The following is a 27,761-nucleotide window of genomic DNA, read 5'->3' as shown; positions in this document are numbered from 1 at the left end:
ATATTTTCATTTGTATATGTGTATTGTAACCTAATAATAAATCATCATTAAAATTCATTTATCTTTTTTTTATTCATTTATAAGATTCCTGTATTTGGGGTCACTAGGAAACTCTCAATCATAGATATGTTCGAAAATGAAAAAAAATTTAACAAGTCTTGCCCTAGGTGGGATCTAAATCCGTGATCGGGGCATGGTGATATTTTGGTTGTTATGAGCAGGATGTCCATCCTTCGACTGACTATACTTTAGAGCCTTAATTTGAAAAAAAAAATAAAACATTTTTAATATGAATGACGTCACATTTACAATTTAAAGAGCAAAAACGAATAATAACGCGATAGTATTCCAATTGTGTCATATATTGTACAAAAGGTGTTTAATTTAGACAATATTATTTATTAGTATGAAATATGTATGGAAGACCACCCGTAGAGATCCCAAGTTAATGGCCTTTTAAGCTTCCTTCAGGTAAATACACGTAAAATTTGGAATGACAAAATTTAAATACCACAAGGGGGGCATCAAAATTTTTGGAAAGTCTAGGTGGGGCATGGGCCAAAATCGGCTGGGAACCACTGATCTAAATGCAAGTTTTTCAAGTATCGGACGCTGTAAAAATCATTGGGCCCCTCCTAGGTTAAATATATGAGGGCTACACAGTTCGAAATATGAAAAAAGTTGAGGTCAAATTCGTAAGTTCATTTGGAGCATGATATCTTAGTTTTTGCTAATTCCAAAGCATTCAAAAGTCCTGAATGATTTTTAGACGGTCTTTTTTCGGGGGCGGGGGTATTCATACAATCACCCCTAGTCTGAACACATTATTTGTAACTTAGTACTTGTTTTCGGAAAAATCTGAAAATTATCGTGAAAGTTCAATAATTGATCCAATTATATAAAAATCTCCACTTTCTAATGCGAAGACAGAAAACAAAACTTGACCCAAAGACTCTTCCTCGTCTTCTCCTTGAAACCGACTTGAGAATATAAGCGAACAGTGGAAAGTAAAGCATAGCGTTCCACTTTCTTTTGATCTACTCTTGACCCCAATACCCTGAAGAAATTCAACAAGAATTCAGACAGGATCGACACTACCATAGGCCCGTCATCAATGATACACGTCATTGAATACAAACTTATGACAACTATTATAAAATATGTAGAACAGACTGTAATGAAATTTGTTATTATCTCAAATTCCGTATGTGTTAAATAATTAACACTAACTACAAGGTTGACACATATTATTATCTTGATGAATGTCATGATAAGAATTACGGAATGGATACACCACAACATATTAACAATTTGAGATCGAAAGAGTGAATAATTCTTAATTATGTCAAGCACATACGCAGGGGGGGGGGCTTCGGCCCCCCAAAATTTTGTGAAATGTTTGATTTCCCCATGGTTTCTTGGGAATCCTGGCAAAAGTAGGACATTTATCAAGAATCTAGATACATACCCCCCTTTTCAGGATAAAGTACAGCTTTTAATGGATCAATTTTGGAAACTATCATTGTTCATTAAAATCTACGTTTTTGCGATAGAAGAACTACCCCCCACAACACCCATATTGTACTGTTAACCCTAAAATTTCCCTTTCAGTGGGATATAATAAATTAATCACTGGTTCTAAATCGCTATGAACATAACCTGAGCCTAAAACGTACTTTTGAGGCTTCAGTCCCCCCCCCCCATCCGCTGCAATACTACAGATTAAAGTTAATCCGTATTTTCCGAAATACTTGCTTTTGCATTACTATTTAAAAAAGTGCTACTTTATATCTGCTGTTTCGAAGGTTTTGGGTCCCCCCAAAAAAGTCTTGCGTACGTGTCTGAATTATGTATATCGACACTGGGGAGGGGCCTTGTGTTGGCCTTTGGTCTTTTGGCCTTGTGTATTGAATAGCCCATTACGATTTTTGTTTTCGAATTTAAACGTTCGATACTTAACTGACAGATGGACCTACTCACGTAAAGCTCTTTTTAGCTTAAGTATCTTAGCGGTTTTTTTAAAAAAAAATTTGTAGAGGGTAGTGAGAGAAAGATAATAGTGACTTTTTTGAAGTGTGACTTTTTTTTTAAGTGTCACACCAAGTTGAGTGAGATTGAGCCGTGTTATTTTCTTTTTTTTTCTACTGGTTGACATAGTTGTAAATATTAGTTTTTTTTTAAGAATGTTTACTCTAAAGAAGATCGGTCTTGACGGTTGATGCGTTTATTTGTTTAATAAAAATCAAACCCTTAATAAATTAACTCTTGTGGGATTATCAGCAACTCCCGATTCAAGTGTGGACGGCCAGAGAGTTAAAAACAGTGGCAACAGAATATTTTGTAGGGATGAAAACAAAAATACTATAACAGGACTAGGGCCTTATCCTGGATGTGTTTGGGGGTAGGGGGTTACAAAATGATTTTTCCTCGGGGTTGGTAGGGGTATATAAAAAACTTTAAAAACTCATAAAAAAGTTATTTTTGATACATTTTACAAGGTATTCCAGGAGAGGGTGGGGGGTTCAAACCGCTACCCCCTGGATATGGCCTTGGGCGGAACTAAAAAGAACAAGTGCTAAGAGCTCATATGGCACTTGTGACGAGGCATGAAGAGCTAAGAGCCAAGAGATCATATGGTATGAGCTCTAACAAAATTCTATGAATCAATAGATTGATTTAAAAGGAAAATAAGAGGCTTACTGCCGGTCAGGATTTAAAATAAGAGCTCTGAGTCACGAAGTCCTTCTAAATATCAAAATTCATTAAGATCCGATCACCCACTCGTATGTTATAAATACATAATTTTTTCTAATTTTTCCTCTCCCTTTAGCCCCCCAGATGGTCGAATCTGGGAAAACGACTTTATCAAGTCAATTTGTGCAGCTCCCTGACACGCCTACAAATTTTCATCGTCCTAGCACGTCCAGAAGCACCAAACTCGCCAAATCACTGAACCCCTCCCCCCAACTCCCCCAAAGAGAGCGAATCCAGTACGGTTCCGTCAATCACGTATCAAGGACATTTGCTTATTCTATCCACTAAGCTTCATCCCTATTCCTCCACTCAAAGTGTTTTCCAAGATTTCCCCCTCCAACTCCCCCAATGTCAAAAGATCTGGTCGGGATTTAAAATAAGAGCTTTGAGACACGTATCCTTCTAAATATCAAATTTCATTGAGATCCGATCACATTTTTCAAAATTAACCCCCCCCCCCAACTACCCCAAAGAGAGCGGATCCGTTCCAGTTATGTCAATCATGTATCTAGGACTTGTGCTTATTTTTCTAAATATCAAATTTCATTGAGATCCGATCACCCGTTCGTAAGTTAAAAATACCTCGTTTTTTAGTTTTTCAGAATTAACCCCCCCCCACTACAGAGACTCAAACACATTAATTTTGTCTTTAGGAGTTTTTATCTCAACTCCCGGATCAATTATTGGCTTCTGAGACGGTCGGAAGCTACTCAGAACCTCTTCATTAAAGGAGTGAGCAGGAAGGGAAGAATGTCTGTGTGAAGAGGGATAATTCAATTTTAACTTGAATTTATTTTTTATCTTGGCGCACTCGGATTGGATAGAAATAGTTATTTTTTTTTTATTTTGTATTTTTTTTTATTTTTTAGTTTTGTCTTTTTATTTCATTTTTACTCCCTTTATGTGCACATTGTTTTCAGTTTCTTGCTGCTATAGTGTTTTGCTTCTTTATTTCTTCTGTTGACGCCTTATTGTTTATAAAGGCAAATAACCTCTATCCAGGGGGGAGGAGTTAGGGGGTTTGAACCTTCCTCCGAAAATGATTATTCGACTCGTAAAAACGTAACAAAAATGAATATAAACAAATTTTTGATGCATTTTTTAAAGGTTTTTGTACTCTTAAAGTTTTTTTGTTCTTTTTAAAATCACGACATATTTTTTCTTAGTTTTTCTATTACGGGATTGTGGACATAGGCAGGGGTTCCAAACACATTGATCTGAAGAGAACACCCTTCCAGAAAGTGTGAACTTACGAAGAAGATGAAACAACAATATGCCGGTGGAGACAAAAAAAAAAGAAGTTAGCATTTTTCGGTTATGGCTCTTACTTTACAAAATTTATTTGATTAAGAGCGTAGCTCCAGGCAGCACATAGAGTGCGGTTATTTCAAATATCAAATTAATATTTCAAATGACCAAGGTTTTCCCTATAAAAACGATGACAATCTCAAAGAGTCGAATATACTTTAGCTCAAGGGAATAAAGCAGCCATTTGTTTTGACCTTAATAGCGACTTAGATCTATCGACCGTATTAAACGTAATCAGTGTTAGGCTACATTATTAATTAGTCACAAGCTCTAATTTCCTCTATAATGCCATGCTTATTGACAAATCAGTCGTGCGAAACTTGCTCACAAGATCACCGTCTTCATGAGTTGGCCTGGTATTTTATCTGATATTTCAGAAGAGCGGGAAGCTGCCTGGCGATATTCGCAACAAAAAAAAACAAGACTTGAAAGCAAAAGCAGGCCGCTAGTGGAGAGTGCTCCAGACTAAGGCCACAACCAGGGGGAAGTGTACCGGGTTTGACCCCCCCCCCGAATTTTTTTCCGATTCACAAGAAGGGAACAAAATATACATAAACAAATTCTATATGCATTTTCTAGTCTTTAGTGACTCCCCCCCCCACCCTAGAACAAAAATGATGGATACGCACTTGCTCATGACTAGTGGTAATTAGCACACAATTCAAATTCAGGTAGCTTTAAAAAATGCAACAAATTTCGCTGATTTCTCTATTTTGTAAGTCTACAACTTTGTTAAATGAAAACCTCGGTGAATCATAAATGAGACCTTTGTAATAATCCCACTTTATTGAGACGAGCTGACTACAGCATGGTCAGTTTTAAGGCGAGGAGGCACCCACTTTTTGCCACCCGGTGTTACATCTCAGGACGCTAAGTGTGCCACACAGTTCCGCCACGTTGATGTACGTCATAGTACTTACGTATTATAGCGAACACGCCGAAAAAGTTAAGTTAATCCTGATGAAATATAACAAAATATGATGAAAATACAACTCTTCAGTAAGTAACAACATTATTGAAACTACATCAGAGAATTATGGAAAGCAGGCCGCCCAGAACACATTATATTAAATACCTAACCTAGCCAACTCTATGTATTAACTGTTTAATTAAAATACATCTGCACAGTAGTTTATCTCACTCAGACTAAAATAATTATCTCCGAGTGCACATAGAGAAACCGGTTTTGTCCCTATAATACGCAAGTATCTACGCCATTTCCAAAAGTAGGCACCCCCTCGTTTTCAGATGGCTAGCTTGTTCAGTCAATATTTTCAGCAATTTTTGCTAGTCATTCTTACAAGCCTGTTACAAAACTGGTACTATTTCGCCGTTGAGATACGTTTGCTAATGAATAACCGCTTCAGTTTGCTAGTTGCTTCTCCGCCAGCTATCAGAAACACCCTACTCTCATCCGAGTTCATTCATTAGTTCTTCAAAAAAAGAAGCAGTTTAAAGGTTTTCAACAAATGGAGGTGCACAAAGGATTAGGGAATAAATTCCTGTTTAAATGGCTATTTTAAACAAAAAGTACCGAGAGAAAAACAGAGCCTCTCAAGGTTAATCTCATGGGCACAGATATATACTGAAGATCAAAGGATACCCTTAAGCAGAATATGGGATCTCGAAGAAAAAATTGAGACCCATATTCATGTTCAAGCACTGCTTGGCGATGGCTAAGTATCAGTCTCACTGAAATCCAAACATTAGTCATTTTCTAAGCGCTCACTGATACTATGACCACTGATACTGATACTATGACCTTTCAAAGGTGATGTTAAAAAAAAAAACCTGTAGATGTGGCCTCCATTCCTTTCCATAAAGAGCCAATTAAAAAAACGGCCAGTTGATTGATATAAGCAACTGAAGAACTATCTAAGTAGATGAGACCTACATTGGTAGCTACTGACAATTTTGACCGTACATTCCAATATTAAGAGCAACCACTTTTCAGAAATGGCCTCTCTCTAATTAAATATTATACGGCGATAGTTATACATGTGCACAGACAGCCCCCCTTCAATCCTGAGATGTAAGGACAATTACAACAATTTCTTCTATTCGCCCATTTTTCTAATCAGTCCCTTCCTTCAACCCCAGAAACATGCACCACGAAAAAAACAAAGTAGTTTGTCCTTGTCATACAGAGCTCTTAATATTTGTATTCAATTAAACGCCATAAAGATTAGTAACACCAAGGGCGTATCCGGAGTTTTTGTACGGGGGAGGGGGGTACAAAAAACTTCGAAACAAAACTTTTTTTATATTGTATTTTTCTTACTTTTTATACGAGCCGAGCAAAACATGAGGTGTATGTGAAACGCGGTACCCCCCCCCCTCCCCGGATACGGCCTTGAGTAGCACTGACCTTTGTCTTAGCAGCAGTTGAATGTACTTACCTTTATTTTTTGTAATACTGCCTGTATAGCCTACGTTATTTTTGCGCGATAATGATTTGTTGCATAGATTATTCAAGTCAAATTCTTTTTGAAAAGGATTGGCATCAGGACAGGTTTGGGGAAGAAACAGATCACCAGCTTCGACAATTGTATAACAAAGGGTATAGGGGTTCAATCAAAATTCAGTGAATTCAAATCTTACAGTTAATAAAGATTCAAGCATAAGAGGCATCGTATTTTAGAACACCACAAGGGGCGGCTAGAGATAATATAACATCTAAACATTCAATAAAAGCTTTTCATTTACTTTCATTTTCAAAATGATTTACTTACCACTTCAACTTATCATTTGCACCTGCTGAGAACGTGGATGATTTTAGAACTTCTCCCATTTCTTCTCGGCAGAAACTAAAGTTATTAATAGTCCACATATAACTGAACTTTATCACTTTCACCTAAAACAAAAAAAGAATAAAACTATCAATTAAAATAACAGCCAGCAACATATTCGGTCCTAAACTATTATATACAGATCTTATGGCTAGGCAGAACAGTTAAACTACTTATGGTCTATACCGTACTTATTAAGAATCCAGAAAACTTTTTATTTTTATTTTTCCTAAGAGAGGCAATTGACCCCCCCCCCCAAAAAAAAGCCCCGTGTACCCCGTTGAAAAACTGATAAAGCTTTAGGGTGTTTAAGAAATTTCCATCAAACAGTTCGTCGTAACGAACTGTAGTAAGGAGCGACCCGGCTCAATAGTAAACGAAACTCTAAAAAACGGAATTTCGATGCTAAAAGATATATCAAAAGAATCGGATTTTTATGCTGATTTTAGATATATAAATTTCATCGAATTTAGTCTTTGTCATCAAAAGTTATGAGCCTGAGAAAATTTGCCTTATTTTGGAAAATAGGGGGTAACACCCCCTAAAAGTCATAGGATCTTAACGAAAATTACACCATCGCATTCAGCGTATCAGAGAACCCTATAGAAAAAATTTCAAGGTCCAATCTAGAAAAATGTGGAATTTCGTGTTTTTTGCCAGAAGACAAATCACGGGTGCGTGTTTATTTGTTTTTTTTTTCCCAGGGGTCATCGTATCGACCAAGTGGTCCTAGAGTGTTGCAAAAGGGCTCATTCTAACGGAAATGAAAAGTTCTAGTGCCCTTTTTAAGTGACCAAAAAAATTGGAGGGCACCTAGGCCCCCTCCCACGCTCATTTTTTCCCCAAAGTCAACGGATCAAAATTTTGAGACAGCCATTTTGTTCCGCATAGTCGAAAACCATAATAACTATGTCTTTGGGGATGACTTACCCCCCACAGTCCCTGGGGGAGGGGCTGCAAGTTACAAACTTTGACCAATGTTTACATACAGTAATGGTTACTGGGAAGTGTACCAACGTTATCAGGGGATTTTTTTGGTTTGGGTGTGGGGTTCAGGGGAGGGGGCTATATGGGAGGATCTTTCCTTGGAGGAATATTTTATGGGGGAAGAGAAATTCAATGAAAAGGGCGCAGGACTTTCTAGCATTACTATAAAAAAAACAATGAAAATGTAAACATGAAAAAGTTTTTTCAGTTGAAAGTAAGGAGAAGCATTAAAGCTTAAAATGAACAGAGATTATTACGCATATGAGGGGTTCTAAAAATACTCTAGCATAAAGAGCGAGGTAATTAGGAGGAGATAAATACTTCGCTCTTTATGCTAAAATTTTTTAAAATAATTTCAACTATTTATTCTACGGCCTTTCTGATTCAGGGGTCATTCTTAAAGAATTGGGATAAACAAGATTTAGTGTGAAGAGCGAGGTATTAACGAGGGGACCAAACCCCTCATATATATAATCAAAAATATAAGAATATAAAAGTTTGTTACGTAAGTTAATTCTTAAGTTACGTATTTTTTTTTACTAATAAAAACGTTCGTTAAAAATAAAAGATCTAGTTGCCTTTTTAAGTAACCGAAAAATTGGAGGGCAACTAGACCTCCTTCCCCACCCCTTATTTCTCAAAATCGTCTGATCAAAACTAAGAGAAAGCCATTTAGCCAAAAAAAGAATTAATATGCAAATTTCATTTTTATAATTTATGTACGGAGAGCCAAAATCAGACGTGCATTAATTCAAAAACTTTCAGAAATTAAATAAAAAAACAAGTTTTTTTTAAATGAAAGTAAGGAGCGACATTAAAACTTAAAACGAACAGAAATTACTCCGTATATGAAAGGGGCTTTTCCTCCTCGACACCCCGCTCCTTACGCTAAAGTTTTTTATTGTTTTAAAAAGTAGAGTTGCGAGAAAGAATCAAACTTTAGCGCAAGGAGCGGGGTGTCGAGGAGGAAAAGCCCCTTTCATATACGGAGTAATTTCTGTTCGTTTTAAGTTTTAATGTCGCTCCTTACTTTCATTTAAAAAAAAATTGTTTTTTTATTTAATTAAAAAACAAATTGACTTCTGTGTAAGAAGATCGGCTACTGGAACTACAGTGGCTACGAAGCTCCATAAGAAGCTACGTTGACAACAATAATGTATAGGAATAGAAACTGGGACAGCATAGACAATACTAAATCTTCAAAGGTTGTATATTTTTTATTTCTGTCATATATAACATATACGCACTCCATTCATTTCTCAATTAATAGCGTCTGCACAAAAAACCAATCGACTTATCTTAAAGTTCTGGCATGTACAGTATGATTTTTTTTTAGACTCCAGCACGTACAAAGCGAGCCTTTGATTTCCTCTCCCGGAAAGAAAATACAGATTTTACACCTTTCCCTATTATTACTTAAGTATTTTCAAAAATTTCATTTTCTTATCTTTTTGCCATTTTGCCAACAGAGCTAAAATTATGCTTAATTTATGCTTAAGCGCTGAAACTGTTAACATGGAAACTAAACTTTACCGCAAAAAGAAACATACTTTTTTCAGGATACACAAAAGATAAAAACTTACACTAAATGGATTTACGCTACATTAAGACAAAAATGTAAATATTAAATCTATGAAGCACCTCTAACACCTACAATGGGGGCAAGGAGGTTCTGGTCTTCCTCGCCAAAATCCCTAGATGTTTTCATTTTTTATCTGACTTCTGGTTTTTTATAGTTCTCTTAACGAATCCTCCTCCCGCTTAAAAAAAAAATACGTTGGTTAATCTGTTTCGTACAATTTTTGACTTCCTTTTAATTCAACGGCGTGATTTCAAATAAAACCAGAGAAAGCATAAACGCTTTGAAACATTGGCAATGCATTCTGACAGAAGATTTATAGTGAAACCTTGTGTTTGCAACCTCTATCACTTTTACTTCACGGGCTTATTACGAGGAACTTATTATGAGGGAACACAGCCAAATTATTCGCAAAGAAAGTTAATTCATTAAAGATATAAATAATGTCATTTTCACCTAATGAGTGAAAAAGGAAAGAAGATTCTTATTTACCGACGAATAAATTATAAATAGCGGAAAATTCACTCTAGTAGACTGAGATTACGGTTGTCACTTCCAGTTCCTTGGCATTAGTTCTCTCTCTCTCTCTGAACAGAAGAGAACTAATAATGAGATTTCCATACTTGGGCACAAATCAGCGAAAAATAATATTGAAAACACTAGGCTGTAGGCCTATATCATGTGTTGCTATAAGGTAGAAAGGTGCTTACGCGTTATAGCGACCATACCGAAGAAGTGAAAGTTAGGTTAATCCTAATGTAATATACTAAAACATGAGAGAAATAAGGGGCGCTCGCACAATTCCAAAATGTTTACAACTTTTCCAATTTAACAGCTTGGCGTTCTCGTGGATTCAACCCCTTGTTTACAATACTTGCATAAATTGGTCAAAAAGAATAGCGAGTAGATATAAATTGCATAAAAATTAAAGGTGTACTTTCAAAATAATTGAGTCGGGCATATTCAGAAGTTCTTTTGGGTGGAGAGGGAGGGGAGAAGATAATATCAAAGCAAAATCAGGAGGGGGGGTAATAAAAATATATTTTGGATTTCAGGGAGAGGGGCTATTCCAAAGGCATGCCCAAGAACGATTCCCCGAATTGAGCAGTTACATGCAGATAAAAATAGTAATATTTAACCAAAAAGAAGCGTGTCTTCAAAAAAACACTTTAGATAGAGCATGTTAATTCCAACATGCTTTCCTCAAAACTTTCGAGGGAAAGAGGTACTTCGAACAATCTTTATCAAATTCCCCCTACAAGTTATATACAGAGTATGTTACAACTACTCGTTTATTTTTGCCATATATCAAATTTTCAACAGTATCACCATTATCATGGTTAGATTATAATAAAACGGGACATAAACATTTTTCTCTTTTCTGGCTAGTCTGTCGACGAATACCTGGCACCGAACCAAGTTGAAAAAGCATGATGCATAAACACAAGAAAAAAATGCGTTCACTAATATTGGATTACCGCCAGTACTTTCGTTTGAACAGACAATTGGTTGGCATCCAAAACTAGTGGAAACAATCATCCTTCGTGAACTCGAAGATTAAACTCTTGAAGAACCCCCCAAAGAGACCACCGGCACCATTAAAAAAAGAGAGATGATTTGAGTCTGGCTCGAACCAAAAGACCAATACATTTATGAGTTTTTGTGAAGAGCATTTATTGCTCAGCTTGCATCTGCCATTTTTTTCCGAAAATGAAATGATCAGACGCAAAACACGGTTCAAATATAAGGAACATTACCCTGCAACATCAATTACGATGCACAAATACCCAAATTAATATCGATTTGCAAAAATTAATTGAAAGAAGAGAAGCAAACGTATCACTGACGAAAACAAAATTCCTTAATGATTTCACTTTTTACATATTAACTAATTTCCCAATATTTTTAATTATTAGTGCTATTTATTTCTAAAAAAGCGTTTATTTTCGTCATTATATATTATTAATTAAAAAAACAACAAGTTTTTTAACTGAAAGTAAGGAGCGACATTAAAACTTAAAACGCACAGAAATTACTCCGTGCATAAAAGGGGCTGTTTCCTCCTCAACACCTTTCTCTTTACGCTAAAGTTTGACTCTTTCTCTCAATTCTACTCTTTGAAACAGTAAAAAAAAACATAAGCGTAAAGTGCGTAAGCATTAGCGTAATCATAACTTTTGATGGGTAAGGCAATGAGAAAAAGGCAATGGGCACGGATCCACAAACACCAGGAGTGCATCGTCAGGTCATTGTCATAGGGAAGAAAACGAACACAGGGACGATTTTTAAATACGAATTCTCCGCAAACGAAGATTGTCAAATCAGATAACTTATCGGTTCATCACCCGGAACGACCGCTTCAATCAACGATATCATTCCCCCAGACCACACGCATTTTTTGATACTATAAACCAGTTGCCCATACATGGGTGGCATCTTTGAACAGAGATCCTCTGTTTCGTGAACCATGACCAATGCTATCAGTAAAACTAGAACATGGTGGAAAGACGACCACCCCAAGTTTGAGAAGTGAGTGTTCTACTTACTCACCAGGCTATGCCTCAATTTAAAGGCTGTAATCAAAGAATTATTGTCAAATGAAGAAAAAAAGAAGAACAAAGACTGGAGATGAGGATGAAAGTAAACATTGCGCTAATAGTTTCTTTAATTCACAATCGAAAAAGCTGCACGAATACCGACAAAGCCGTATTTCTAATAAAATTGAGTTTGTGACCCTATGTCTTAGTTTTGAATCGATTGGTTCAGAAAGATGTCCTTGTTTTCCCAAGAATGTTGTTACACTTACAATATGAAACCTGGTTCTCGACATTTAAAAAGATAACTTCCGAAAAATTTCTAACTATCAAAATCACAATAAGTTAAAAAAATCACTTTTTATATTTTTTACTGAGAACTACATTCAAAAACTGTTTACTAGAAAAAAATTAACCACTATAAAATCAAAAAAAAATTGTGATAGGTACTTTTACTTGTTCAAACATATCAATACTAGGCTACTTCAACGAAAGCTTCGATTTACCATCCATTTTGTTGGATTCAAGTCCCAACATAAACATTTTTAGTGTCTGAAATCCCGCTAATTGACCATATTTCAGACCAGCGCCAAAAAGCGAATTAATTTTTATTTTGTCATTTCTGATTATGGTGGCGAATAGGTAACTTTCAAAATAAGGCCTAACCCGTTAGCAGCATCGATTTCGTCTCAAGCGAATTACGCTTCTCAGTTCAGGGGAAAAGTTTATCAGGGAATCTTTAGCCTAACATTTTCTTTCAGCCATTGGGTCAAATAACTGTATATCATTTGTCTTGTATATTTATATTTTCTTTTCAAATTATAATTGCCTTATGATTACGGTGCATAATTCGACCTGTTCACTTTACCTTGCCTCCCGCACTCTATTAGGGGCTAGAAGAGATGCCTTACCGGACATGTCTTTCTCAATGATGGCGTTCAAACGTCAAGCTCATCTGGAGCTAGAGGAGATAGCGAACCGAAAATCCAAAATGTTCTGTATTCCGGTTCGATTTTAATGACAACCTAGTCGGGAGCTTTAGGGCTAAAATCGGGCAAAAGCGAAATAGAATTTACTATACCTAAACGAAGAAGACAGAATACTTACAACAGATAAGTACTTGCTAAATTTCTAAAATTCAGAGAAGTTAGACCAGTGTTACAAGGATTGAGTTTTTTTTTTATAATTAAGACAGACGGAATAACAACAGGATAATGTCCTCAGAAGTTTTGCATGCTTATTGACCACCAAAAACAACACCAACAGTTAAGCAAACTCAATATGTCCAAAAACTAGAGATGCACTCATTGATTTATTACAACGGGGGGGGAATACAAATTCAAAGCATTAAAAAAAGCCGGCAAATTATATAGAATATGCAAGAATAATGGAAAGCATTGCAAAATCTTTGTACTCGAGGGGGAATGGGACCAAAGCGTCCTTCTTCTCTGGACCAACTTAAAATTATACTCCGGTAGTAGAGATTACCCCCTCACTACTTTTTCATTCAATAAAATCTTATAAGAATTTGTTTCTTTATTCTCGGGCATATCTCGGGCTTTTCTTTATTCTCGGTCATATTCATTCAATTTCATTTATTTTGATGCTTCTTTTTTTCCATTGTTATCTAATATTTTCTCTTAGGCTTTCACTATATCCAGGGAAATGTACTCCCTTCTTTAATCGTGTACTCAAGTGCACTCTTTGACATGCACCCTTTTCTCGGCTATTCCTCGTAAATGTATAACAGTTCTCAGTCTCACTGACTGAGACTGATGAAATGCTCAGTCTCACTGAGCATTTTTACTGTTCATGAAATTTTTATGTTTATATACATTACAGCTATTAAGGCCTTAACGACAACTTTCGTGATGAACGTCTTTTTGTTTTGTTCGGGCGGTAAATTTCGATTCTAAGCAAATGTTCAAAGCCTGAGTTAAACAGACACACTTAATGACGAGTAAGTATTGTCTGTATCTCATCCTTGAATACGTGTTCAAAAACAATTACTGTTTCAAAATTTATTACAAATATACCGTAATGAGAAAAAATGGGATTGTTGCACTCTCACAATTACAAGAACCCATAGAAGTACAATAAACTTTGAAGGCCTATGGGATTCTAGGACATTGACATTAAAAAAAAGCTATACAAGCCCGCTATTTTTTACTACCATTGCCAAGCAGCGCGTCACTTGCTTCCGTCACATCGCTGCACCTACTCATTGGAGTGAACAACCTTTTAATTAAATACAGCTTATTTATAAGAGCTTAAGCAGATGCACCAACTGGAGGGAGGGTGTCCCCTAGAATTTTTCTCCCCCTTGATCTTGCAAAAGTACCTTTTTGGTGTAGTCTCATTCGAAAATACATTTTTTTTTTGTATTTTCATTCAAAAACAACAAAATTACTCCCTTGATTTAGGAAAAATACGTTTTGGCCCCCTCCCCCTTACATTTACGTGAATTGACGCCACTGTACTTGAATACTATAAAGTATCATGACAGATCCTATAAAATGATAAGTTAGGCATGTTAGCTAGTCGTTTGCAACTTGATTAGATCCGAATATCTAAGAACTAAGTTTTATATAATGCTACCAAGCACTCCGATGGTTCTGACCTTCTAGGTCTCCTCCCATGTGATCGCTTTTGGAGGATGTGAAGATCGTGCAAAACAAAGGAAACCATTCTCCTACTTCTCAACGTTGGCTACTCTTAGCTTATGTATTTTCATTTTTATTTTGCTTGTCCTTTTTTTCTTTAATTGAAGTAGAGTGTCAATACTAATGTTTTTTGTTGTTTTCTTTTTTCGTTTAAGAGGTTCCAAAGGTTGACTCGACATGTAGAACCATATCCCTAGTTCCGATACATTCAGAACTAAGGCTCTTATAACCCTCTCATTTTCTCGCTTAGTCCCGTATATTTTGTTTTTTCATTATAATTAATTTTTACCTCAAAAACACATTCGGAGCCAAGGCCCCATGGTTCACACCACCCCCAGAGGTTAGAACCCAAAAAGTCACAATGTATGGCTTTTACTTCCTACCAAGTTTGGGCGGGATCTGACGTCCCCAAACCCAACAAACCCCACATAAAAAAATGTGACAAAATTCAGTACCCCTCCTCCCAAAATAACGTCGAAATTGAACAGACCCCAAAAGTTAGAAGATCTGATAATCCCTCATACTAAATGCCATGAAAAAAATAATTTAGGGAACACCACAATGATTATATCGAATCCAGGGACCCCATGTGGGGTCCCTGGAGAGATTGGATTATTCCGGATTTTCAAACAGCCCAGCCAGAGTACTTCCCACAAAGTTTTATTGAGAGCCTAAAATCCCCTTTACTGTACGTTATTACGGCAAGATTTAGCCCCCTCCCATAGCAGAGGTCGGCTCCAACAAGAAGCTGCAAAAAGTGCGATTAGAACACTTATTACTTCTTTCAAAAAAGTTTGTTTAGACAACAACTTTTTCTGGTAGAATTCTTGAAGTTAAGAATATAAAATCGTACTCTCCTTTCCATCCCCCAAAGAGGTCAATTGGTGTCCAATATCTAAAAAAAAATAGATATGACATTTCTTATTAACAAATATAAACCGTCAAAGCACCCAAAGCTACATTGCATTCTGAACGGTCAAAGACGAGTCGAAGGTCAACAACCGATACCTGAAAAAAAGACTGATCTCTTACATTTTTACGAAAGAACCGGATCTTTTTGAACGTAGCAATCAAATTGCAGCCAAGAAAAGCCCAACGCTAAGTACGGACTGCCTGATCATGATATAATTAGAAACTAACAATATTGCGGAATAGGGATTTTACGATCATGCAATTTCATTACTTTTATTTGCCATCTTTCTCTCTATTAGTAATAGCAAAGGATGCCTTTTTCTAAGATGTCTTAGAAAATCAAAATCGTATTTCAAATATAAGAGAGGAGTAATATAATAAAGGTAATAAACCATAGAATTAAACAAAACCTAGGCCACTTAACCCCCGCAATCAATGTATTTAAGTTTAGTCAAAGAAGATTCCGGAAACGTGCATTTCCGTATTTTACTTGAGAACGTGTTAAACTTCATAAATTCATTATACAGACAGGATCAATATTGATAAGCCGAAGATAAATCTGAACTAGCAGGGCCTAGAATTAAATATTTGAATCGACGAGAAACATCGGAAACTGATGTTTCTTGGACATTTTTGATTATAAATAAATTTTATCTTCCATTTATACTAAACCCAGTGGATTGCTTGCTAGCAAAGTGGATTGATGTTCTGCTAGGAGAGTGCCTATTGGGGGTGCCCCCTCCACAATACTTTAGAGAAATAATTGCTTATTCGGATATGGACCCCTCTTGCCCCTCCCCCTCCAATAAAATGCTGGAGCTACGTTCCTGACGAGCGGCAGTCACGACCTGCAAGACACCAAAATATGAAAACACAAAAATAATCGTGGAGGAATAAATTTAAAAAATATAAAATTTTTAATCCGGCCAATTGGTTTTGAAGTTTTTTTAGTTTATAGCAATTCGAGTTGTTTAAATCTTCCATTTTTTACGTTCCAGACCCTTTTAAAAAAGCTACTAGGTTTCACTTTATTTCACAAGTTTGTTGTTGACTCTTTGCTTTTGCCCAGCTACTGCCAGGTTGAAAGACAAGCTTGCCACTTGTCCCTTTAAACGACGCCATATGTGCTGCCAAGGGCTCTGGACAAACTTTATCCTTATCATTTATACCAAATTCACTGTTTTCTTCGAGAGTTTAACCTCTTGTGGGTGGTATAATACTCCACTGTTGCATCTCCTCGCGACAAGGTAGCGGTGGCTATCTTCACACGGTAACCCCCCCCCCCTCTCGAAAGCATGAAGCATTCGGACCCTGACAAGGAGTATTAGCAGTACCATAAAATAACGCGGAGACATTCAGGGAATACGGAGCCAGGGATCTTGGAGATTCTTGGAACCCGGGGTCAACACTGAGAGAGGGCAAGGAGACGAAATGGGGAAAAAGATGGCCCATAAAGTTTGCTGTTTCTTTTCTAATGTTAGGAAATAGATTTTGCTACCCCACTCGTTATACATGGCGTGTTCACTTTGTGCTTTTTGATTTTAGCACTGATGACGGCTAAGCGGAGGTCTAAGCCAAAATATCAGCCTTATTCTTCGCTATTCACTGGCTGAAAATTATCCTTATTTTTTAAGAAAGGATACAGTCACGTGCGGATTAATTGCGACTAGTACACCCTATGAAGCAACGCCTAACCGTTTGCGACCTCTCATGAGAACATGGGAGTATTTCAGCGTTAAGCGGCTTCCCTAAGGTGGGAGCAACCTGTGTGGTGAGGCAGAGACATGAATATCAGGGTACTACTCCAAACAGGAGAGTAAAAATAATTATTTTAAGCTTTACGTAAGAACCGTTTTTAGAGCGAGGATGAGGAAACAATAAGTAAAAGTTGGGGTCTAGATGAATGGAGTTGCTTATTTATATAGTCTATACAGTTATGGTAAATAGTCTTTGAGCTAGAAGTAGTCTACTGAAGAGGTACAATCATGACTTGTCACGCCCCTAAGAAATAAATACAAGAAAAAACTTTTCTGTTAATTCACTATTTTTTAGTATTTTCCTTTTATTCACTACAAACAAAAAGATTGTTTCACCTAATATTTTATATCGAACACCTAGGTTTTTCCTGTATCCTTGGAATTATTTTATCTCTTACCGATACCCGTTAAGCGTAGACTTATCTGATTTATCTTATCGCTTAATGATAACTGCCCCATGCACCAATATATTAGGTTAATTCTACATTGAATTTTTTTTATCCTTTGAAATTAAACAGACTTGGGTAGTTTTATTTATGTTTACGTCTAATTTAATAATCAAACAAACTATTTCCAGCAGGACGTTAGTGGCGTTGGGTAAACGGGATTAGAAGTAAAAGAAGTGGTGGTAGTCAATTAATGGGAATTTCCCAAAGAATTAACATCCGCTAACGTTCTTTCTCCATTTTCAAGGAGTGTGAGATACTTTCTTTCGTTTCGGGCACGACACTGTATCATTAATATCAATTTAAAGGGACTTAAAAAGGAGATAAAAATTTGATGGTAAACTTGAGAACAGGACAAAGAATATGGGCAACGTACAAGAGTGGGAACTGGCGGTAGCGTCGAAAAACCGCAATGCTATATAGCGTTAGGCGACAAGGTGGCATTTTTAGAGTTAGGCGGCATTTTTTTAGTGTAATAAGGAGAATACTTAATTTAATTTGTGTAGTTGGTAAAATTGGTGTAGTAATAAGTATCTGATTTCAGTTCCTGACAGAAAAACGATTACAAAGCTTTAAAGAATGTCTAGTGTTGCCAAACGCTAGATAGCGTCGATGGTTTTTTGCAGACCCTAGCGCTAGTTTTCACTCTTATAAGTTACACATACTCTTTGGAACATACAGGAAATTAACTTAATAAAAATTTAATTTGTGTAGTTAGTAAAATTAGTGTTGTAATAAGTATCTGATCTCAGTTCCCGACAGAAAAACGATTACTAAGTTTCAAAAAACGCCTAGTGTTGCCAAACGCTAGATAGCGTCGATGGTTTTTTACCGACCCTAGCGCTATTTTCAACTCTTAGAAGTTATACATACTCTTTGAAACAGACAGGATATTAATCTGATAAAGCAATTTTTAAAGGTTTTTTTTTGTTATTTCTCTGACTTGAATCGCAGCTGCCTAGAGCAGAGCAATAGTAAACCGGTTGTATTACGGATAGATAATTCAGTCAAGCTAAACAATACCGCCTCAAAATTGTATGCTTGCCTTAAGGGCAACAGTTTGCTCGCCATCCAGAATTTGTCATTCTACTTTTTTTAAAGGCATCATGTCAAGGCCTATTAAACAGAACAAAACTCAATAGCTTCCGGCTTGCCTTGCCCTCATCTAATTTGACATTGAGGTTGTTCAGCAACTGGTCTTCAAAATATACAAAATTTTAGTTAATATGTTTAATTTGTTTGGGAATAAGAACTTGATTATCGACCTTTTCCCCAGTCTATATACAAATAAATTGGTCCAAAGACAAAGGGTCTCAAGGATATGTATGCAAGGACTCATAAGTGGACATGGTTCAATGCGTAGAGGGGTGTTCAGAGGATGTGCCCGGAGGGTGCATCATCCTTGAGCCTTTTCAGAGGAGAAGCCAGATTTGAGGCAGGTCTGTTTAGCTTGAGGTGCTAAGGCTTAATTGGATATTTGTAAACTAGAAACGAGAACACAGGATGATAGGCAAGCCTGGATGCACGGGGAGGGGTACACTACCAGAAAACGTAAAATATTTTCATTTGATGATTAAATAAGGGATCCCAAAGAAGAGGAGGGTAAACCTCAAAAATTTGTCAAATTGTGGGGAGCAAAGGACTGAAAAGAGTTTTTTTCAAAGAAAATGCTACACTGCATCCAAATACTGTGAATTTAGTATATTTTTGATCTTCAATGCGATTTCTCGCTGTTACCTTTTCAGGTGCCCGTTTAAGGATTAGATTAAGTACTAAATACAAACTGAGAACAAACTCAAGTATCCCAATATACATGCCTATGATAAGATGGGGGGAGAGAACAAATTACAGCTTAAAAGATAATCTTCGGTATTTGGGACACCTTCCTCCATCGTTCCCAAAAAAGCCCCTGATATCTCTCCAAACATTGGTTATGTGCACTTCTTCACACAGAACAGGTTTTTCGAGAAGCTATATATATATCTATCTATATATATATATATATATATATATATATATATATATATATATATATATATATATATATATATATATATATATATATATATATATATATATATATATAAATGAAGACCGGGAACCTCAAAGAGAAACTACAGACTGGGACACCCGGACACAAATCACGACCGGGACACAGGGACACAACTACAACAGGGACGCCGGGGGCACAGGCGGGATATATAAATGACGACCGGGACACACGGATTGTTCGAATAGAAATTACAGACCGGGACACAAATGACGACCGGGACACAGGGAATATAAATGACGACCGGGACACTCACAGAGAAATTACAAACTGGGACACCGGGACACAAATGACGACCGGGACACAGGGAATATAAATGACGACCGGGACACATCATTAGAATAATGAGGTATAGATCTGAATACGGATTGTTTTTCCCATGGACAATTATATGTTGCATGTTCAAGAGTCAGTAAACCTGACAATCTATTTATATGCACAGACAATGGGACAGCGAAGAATGTTGTATATTCGCATGTTTTACGTACTTAAAAACATATATATTATATATATATATATATATATATATATATATATATATATATATATATATATATATATATATATATATATATATATATATCTATTCACAGGTGGGACACAGGGACACAACTACAATGGCGCGTAACGACTTACGCGCACGGGGGGCTTGGGGGGGCGCGAAGAGCCACCCCAACAGCTAGTATATATATATATATATATATATATATATATATATATATATATATATATATATATATATATATATATATATATATATATATATATTGTTTGGCTGTAGATGTATAATCGCAGTAGTTCTTGGTAATTTTCAGTGGTTTTAAAATATTAAATTCCTTTAAATTTATGAGTTTTATGCTTATAGCAAGGTGCGTTTTGGTTCAAGGATATATTTGTGAAATATTGTATCTAACACTTTACTTTCTGAAATTTAGGAGGGGACTGCGCCCCCCTTGAAAAAAGCTACTTATGTATTATACAAAAAATACTCAAGAATTTGGATCGCAAAGATCAGATAGGACAATAACCGTTTAGTTTGCAGTGCATAGTGATAGAATATAGTGTCTCACCATGGATGTTCAAATTAAGATTGGGGATTTGCCAAGGATCGAAGAACCCCCAATTATATTTTTCCAGGATAAGGGGTTGTTGCCCAAAGCAAAACAGTGCGTCAATGGACACACCACTTCTCGAGTGTTTCTCGTATAACACATAAAAATCAAAATGTTTATGATTCTTTCACTAATCTGGTGCTAATCAAAGTTTTTGTCAGAGGCGACGCGATACCTTTCCCTGGAGCAAATATGAAACATAACTTTAGGCAAGGAAGGTTATCAATAAGTAACTTTCAATCTTAGGCCAATAGATAACTCCCATCCCTTAGTAAGAAATCTTTAAATCACCTTTAAAGCTATATATCACTACCCTATTAAACCAACCCATTTTCTTTGTCGAGAAGACCCACTTTCTATCTGGTGAATTAGATATGCAGTAGATGTTTGATACACAACTCAAGCACAAATTTATTTTTCTTAACTTTCACTCTTACCCGTCTTCTCTTTTTCAGTTTACCTTCCAAGGTTCATTAGCAAAACGAAAAAGTTGTGACCCCATTAGTTCTTTGTATTTGTGAAAAGTAATAAATGCAATTATTATGAAGGTCTCATTTAAAAAATACATAGGCAGCAAAATATTACAAGTTGATTAATAAATAAAAGGAGATGAGGATATTTTTAGAGCTAATTAAACGTGTAAAGCGAGAAATAAATCAAAATGTATTGCAGAAGATTAAAATAAGTCCTTTTTCAAACACAACAGCAACAAGTACCAAGCCTTTTTTCATTTCCTTGTCTCCTCAAATTCCAATAAAAAATAAATTTTGAGATTTAGTACATGTTACCTGACATCTGTATTATTTAGACTAATAATATGTATTTTTAAAAGTCCCCAAAGCATTGACAATTTGGATTCCATCTTTCCCCTGCTCTCATGACGCCTGTCATGAAGGGGGTTAAATTTGGTAGAAAAAAGAAGTTTTGGCACCCAAACTAACTAGGATAGCCTACTATTTCTGTTGAATTACTAATAACAGCGGTAAAAGGCATCCAAAGATATACATGTAGCCTCCCGTTATTGTGTCATGGACCATTGACTTCTACTAAAAAAGTGTTACGGGATCTAAAACAATTATAAATGACTGAAATTCTTCTTTAGTAGGCCGGCTTTGGCACACGAGGAATAGAAAGGCAAACCCCCAAGCCATATCTTCAAATTTCCTAACGTCAAAAATCTAGGCACTAAAAAAAAAGTAAAAATGAATCTAGGCACCTGAGTATAACACCAATTTTCAGCAACAGGAGTTGTGGTTTCAGATGGTGGAGGAGAAGGAACTCGTGACATGGGCATTCCAGACGTACTGGCAGAAGATGTAGAAGCGGAACTACTAAATCCACTAGTGCTACTTGCAGAAGAAGAGGCAGGAGCCTGTGCACCACTTGGGCTGGCCCTCTGGGTCTGAGAGCATTCTCCAACAGCAACCATCCTGAAACCATTAATTACTTGCTCTTTTATCAGATCAAAGGAAAAAAACAAGATCACATCTTAAAAGCTCGTTCGTGCAAACAATGTGCCATTCCCTTAAGATTAGTTCAAAGGACCCCCCCCCCAACATGTAACTATGGAGAATTCTGAGTAAAATTGCGTAAAAACCACACTTAGAAATTTCTGGTTGTAATAGGGTAGCTCTGAATGCAGAAAAAAAAAGTTTATTGAATTGGTAATTAGGCATCATGCAAAACCCATTGCATTTTATTTCACTAACTAAGGGAGGGAAAGTTCTGAACGATTTCAAGAAGATTAATATCTGAAGAAAGGTGTTTTCCCGATATTACTAAATTTCTGCCTGAAATCCAGGTATACCAAAATCAGTGTCCGACTAGCAACAACGTTACAAAAATGGATAAAAACGAATTTTTTATGCGTTTTTTATACCCCCCCCCAAAAAAAAAACATCCTGGATATGGCCTTGTATACAATGCACTATTTTCCCTCTGGCTTTGTGATATAGAACAGATGATAGTAGACACTTGGAGAGGGCTCATTTGATAACAAGTCGTTCTATTCCCCTTTACTTAGGACCTATACCAATTTGAATGTAATCTCTAACCCCGTCAATGTCCCAATAGCCCTCATGGCAATGGATGAGTATTTAAAGATAACCTTTTTAGTCAGAATGGTCAAAACGTGGGCTTCCTGGCGCAAGTAGTTGCAATACAGCCAACCCAAGTTTAGACTTGAATTTCATCATTTCTAAAACTTAACACTAAGAGTAAATTGAAAAAAATGAACCTAAATCCAGCTCAAATGCTGGAAACTGTACGGTAAGACCTACAGTGTAAGAGAAACTGAATCTAAGCCAAATATGATTTTTCTTTGCATTAATTAAATATTTTTCGCAATTAGACAAAGACTTGTGCTAATGGCTGAAAAATAACTTCTTAGGACCTAGTTCTGGAATTAAGACTAATTCCTAAAATTCTCTTTCTTTTAATAGGATTTGACCCCCCCCCACGCGCTGATAACCCCCATGAAGGAAAGGAAGGTAGGCTTATATACTTGAAAATACCATCGAAAAGCATAATTTAGGCTTTGGAGCCATTTATTGGTATCAATTCGCAAAAATATAGGATGGAAGGGGGAGGGAGACAAACTGTATTTTCAAAATCTAGGGTAGGGATTTTCGCAGAGATCTAGGGAGAGAAAATACCCCCAAGATTTTTCTGGCACCCTCTTCCCAGTTTTTTTTCTTTTTTCACTCTTTTATAGAATATATTTATCAATGTGGTCAATTATTAGCACCTTTTTCACATTACCCCCCCCCCCCATATTCTGCTCCTTGGTGCCCTTGTCACATTGGGCCTCCCTAAAGATTTTGCTCTAGATCTGCCCCGGATTATAACATTAACTTGTATTCTAAATTCTTTAAACTAATAAATCAGGATTTAGCAAAGATGTGAGACTTAAGACACTCACCTTGGCCTCATGTGTGCTATAGATCTGGGTCTATTTCTGGAAGTTTTACTTTTCTAATCGGCCTTTTCTAAAAGCACTGCACAGTCCATGCAGTGCTTAGCACACTTAACTATCCTCAGCATAAGCCACCTGATGTATATGACTTCTGAAAGTTGGCAAACTAGTACTTATTTGGTAATAACTTAAAACATATCAGATTACTGAATTGAACTTTTGCATGTGTATTAAGCTCATACCAATCGACAACATGTATTTTTCCAGATTTTAAAAGGTAGCTTTTTTCAAATTATGATGTTTTTTGGAAAACATTTTTGGGGGTAAAAACTTTTCATTTCCAAAAGTAATTATTACAATAAGTAATAATTTATGATTGTGTTGAAGTATTTTTCAGATTCTTTGGTAATCATTTTTCCCTGGAAAATAACAGGTGAAAGGAACAAGGTGTCATGCCAAAGTTCCCTTTAAGGGTTTGAAATAAAATTTAAAGCAAGCAATTAGTGTATTTGGAAAAAAAATAAAAATATACTCAAATAATTAAAAAACACCTGGGCTCAAATAGAAGGTATGTTTTTACTGCTAAGATCTTGCTCGTCTGCTCTTACATCATTCTGCTAAGATTTTCGTTTTGTATTTTTTGTTAACAAAATACTGAGATTTTAGAGCTCACTGATCTTTGCCAAAAGACCACTGATCAGAACAGAATAAGAAAAGATTTGTACAAAAAAAACAAAAAAAAACAATTTGACAAACAAGATCTGATTTAATTGAGAAATTGGTTATAATTTTAGAAGGGAAGCTGTATTATCCTGAGAAGTAGCCAAGGAAGGTAAATCAAACTTGGGAATCTAGAGTCTCAATGAACCCATAGGAGGGTATTTTATACACACCTTTATACCCTCCTTCTCCATAGGATACTAAGCTTTCATGACATTTTATAATATTTGCATTATAAACATAAAACTTTGCAAAAGAGACATACTGCTCAAATGAGGCTTGAAGAAAGTATTTTGAGCCTCACATACCTTTCCTTAATTTTGGTTTATAGGGCAAAGAGTTGACAATATACTTTATAAATTCATAAAAAAACCTCAATAAAAAGCCCTCAATAGGGTGTAGGGTTTCAGTCTCTAGCAGAGACTGAAACCCTACACCCTACAGAAAAATGATCATGGTAGAAAATGGCACAAAACAAGAGATCTAATGGTACATCTTTTAATTAATGAACATGTTTCCTTTAGAAGCAGTCTACCATAGCAAATTTGCCATGAAATCTTACAGGTTAAGCCCTTGAATTAAGGCAAGGGTAGAGATAGGGTATTGTTTTAGTTCTCCAACACTCTAAAAGGAAACACTATTCTACAAAATTCTCTAAATAAATTGAAAACACAAGATTCTAAAATACTGGTACTTATATACTAGCCAGGCAACATGCACACAAGAAGAGAAGTTTAGTTAATGCTAATGATTAAAATATGATAGTTTATGGGCAAATTGGGCTTTAATATTAGTTTAGATTAAAATGTATCTTGCTTAAACATAGACACTGGGTCCCTAATGTTGGACATTAGTCTATGCATATTTGTTTAGACATTTGGGACTAGCTGATGTTTAGGTGTAGACTAGTTGGAATTGGCTGACTACAATCTTGAAAATACAGACAAAACTAAGCTCTATTACCTAACAAATCTAAATACAATTATTCTGTTCTAGCCTTAGCACTTGTCTTATATTAACTATCTTGAAGATTCAATCAGTGATTTAGATAATTTGCTCAAAATTTAAGATCCTGTGTTTAAGATTGAACAACATTTTCCAAGATTAGGCTCATACTTCATATGTGTGGTCAAGATTAGGTTCCATTGATAACTATCAGTAGCCTATAGGCTATTTAAAATTATGAGTGTTGTATAGCCTATAGTTAAAACACTGAAGCTAATAACATACTCATTTAGAGAATTTTGAAAATATAATGAAAAAACAACCAACTTCCTTATTACCTGAACAATTGTTCAGGGTCATGAAACATAATAGGCTAGATGCATTTTGACTTTTGGAACATCTTTTCTCTCTTGCAAAACTGCCGCAAACTCGCTTTCATGGAGTTATTCTGGCCTAAAAATCCTGTATTGACACATATTGAATTGCAATCATTTCCATTTTTGTTGATTGGATAGGCTATTTGAAATCGCAAATCTGTAATAGTTTAGAAACAAATTTGGGCTATATATTTGCACATCGGGGGGTGGGGGTAAAGCATAGCATATATTAAATATGTAAACTAAACATTGCTGTATTTAATATGTGCTATGCTTTACCCCCCCCCCCTAAAGTGCAAATACATAATAACTCCATAACAATGAGTTTGGGGTAATTTTGCAAGAGAGAAAAGATGTTCCAAAAGTCAAAATGCATCTATTAGCAATAGTTTTATAACCCTAAACAATTGTTCAGGTAATAGGAACATTGACCAATGATAGGCCTACAGGCTGAACCTGCTCAATGAATTTTCAATAGTGCAACCCTTTTCTTCCTGCAGCTTGATAATTTTCAAGTAAGATTCATGCTATTAAAAATCCCTAAAATAGAGGCTATTTATTTGTCCATTAGAAGGATAGTTGGGGGGTATGTCTAGTAGGCCTAGTCTGCTTTAAGGAATGATAAAAGCATGCGTTTTTGAATACTTTAAAGTAGCCTAGGCCAATATTTCAGGCATTGAATTCAATCTAGCCTACTTCCTGTCTCGACAGCCCCAAATCTACAATAATACCTTCACCAGCATTGTCCCCAAAGCATTTATTTACACTGATAAAATTCTAATTAATTGACTTCTTGCTATCTTGGAAAGGGTTTAGGTTAGGAAAATGAAACTTTTGGGGATGGGTCTACAGGCTAAAGTATGTCCTGGGAAGGTATTTTAAAGTACCCACCTCCACTCCTTCTCCCTCTAGAGGGCCCTGAAATTTGCCTACATGACAGGTCTATACCTATTGAAATTTTGACAAAACAACATTTTACCTTAATTTTCAGTTACTAGTTGCTTTTTCTCTGCCTTTAGTTCTAAAAATGCAATTCCTGGTATTTGAGTCGATTTTGAGCCATGCAAATGTTTTTTTTTTCAAAATTTAGGAAATGTATTTGCATAGGCTATCTTTAAAACCTTACAAAATGGAATTGAGCGAAGTTATGAAGCTGAAAACAATTTTTTTGTACTTCAATTAAGCCGAAAATCTATTTTGCAAGATTTCACTTTTATAACACACATATTTTTAAAGGTCATCAAAGGTCAGGGCCCTCTAGAGGGAGAAGAAGTGTAGGTAGTTGCTTCAAAATACGTTCCCGGGACATACTTTTGTCTGTAGATTCATCCCTGAAAGTTTCATTTTCCTAACCTAAACCCTTTGAGATAGCAAGAAGTCAATTAACTAGAATTTTACCATTTACACTTGAGGTTATGCAGGGTCTCATTACCTGGAAGATGCCATTAAGGCTCTCAAGCCCTCTCCTTCTTGAGGTGCAAGTCCTACACTATCCGGCTCTAATGAAGCAATTTTGACTACTAATCCAAAACAAATATCACTACAAACTATTCAATTATTGAACAAAAACATAAACTTTAGTAGAAACAGAACACCAGTTAAGGAATTTTCAGGGTGACGATGAAAGTGATGAAGCTTGTTTATCTAAGATGCCTCTGGCATCAGTCAATCCAGCTCGGTTCGAATTCAACTAAAGACTGATAAAAGGTACTCGATTGTAGAGTTAATGAAAGCTTTGTTCGTGAAATCAAAGAACTAGCCGTAATTTTGTACTTTTTGCATGGCCTTAGGCTAACTTAAAAGTTTCTTCTTCTTACATTTAATTGAAATGAGGACAAAGACATTAATTGTTAGGATAAATACTGAACAGTTTTATGGTAATCCCACCTAATTTATTTAACTATTGAATCGAAA

The 27,761-nt window shown here is 36.0% G+C and overlaps 1 protein-coding gene across 2 annotated transcripts in view; it reads right to left on the bottom strand.

Annotated features, from left to right (window-relative positions):
• Positions 1-27,559, bottom strand: part of LOC136038086 (speckle-type POZ protein B-like) — a 77,199-nt gene extending 49,640 nt beyond the window's left edge. The window contains exons 1-3 of one of the 2 annotated variants that reach the window (XM_065721086.1): positions 27,280-27,559; positions 22,108-22,321; positions 6,795-6,916 (exon numbers count right to left, since the gene is read on the bottom strand). In XM_065721086.1, the coding sequence (XP_065577158.1) occupies positions 6,795-6,916; positions 22,108-22,321; positions 27,280-27,293 (350 nt within the window). In that variant the 5' untranslated portion in view covers positions 27,294-27,559. The remainder of the gene's footprint in view (positions 1-6,794; positions 6,917-22,107; positions 22,322-27,279) is intronic. The other variant, XM_065721087.1, reaches the window with a different exon arrangement.
• Between the last annotated feature and the right edge of the window lie 202 nt (positions 27,560-27,761).

This window comes from Artemia franciscana, chromosome 17, assembly GCF_032884065.1.
Source record: "Artemia franciscana chromosome 17, ASM3288406v1, whole genome shotgun sequence".
NCBI lineage: Eukaryota > Metazoa > Arthropoda > Branchiopoda > Anostraca > Artemiidae > Artemia > Artemia franciscana.
This window is presented reverse-complemented; position numbering and strand designations above follow the sequence as displayed.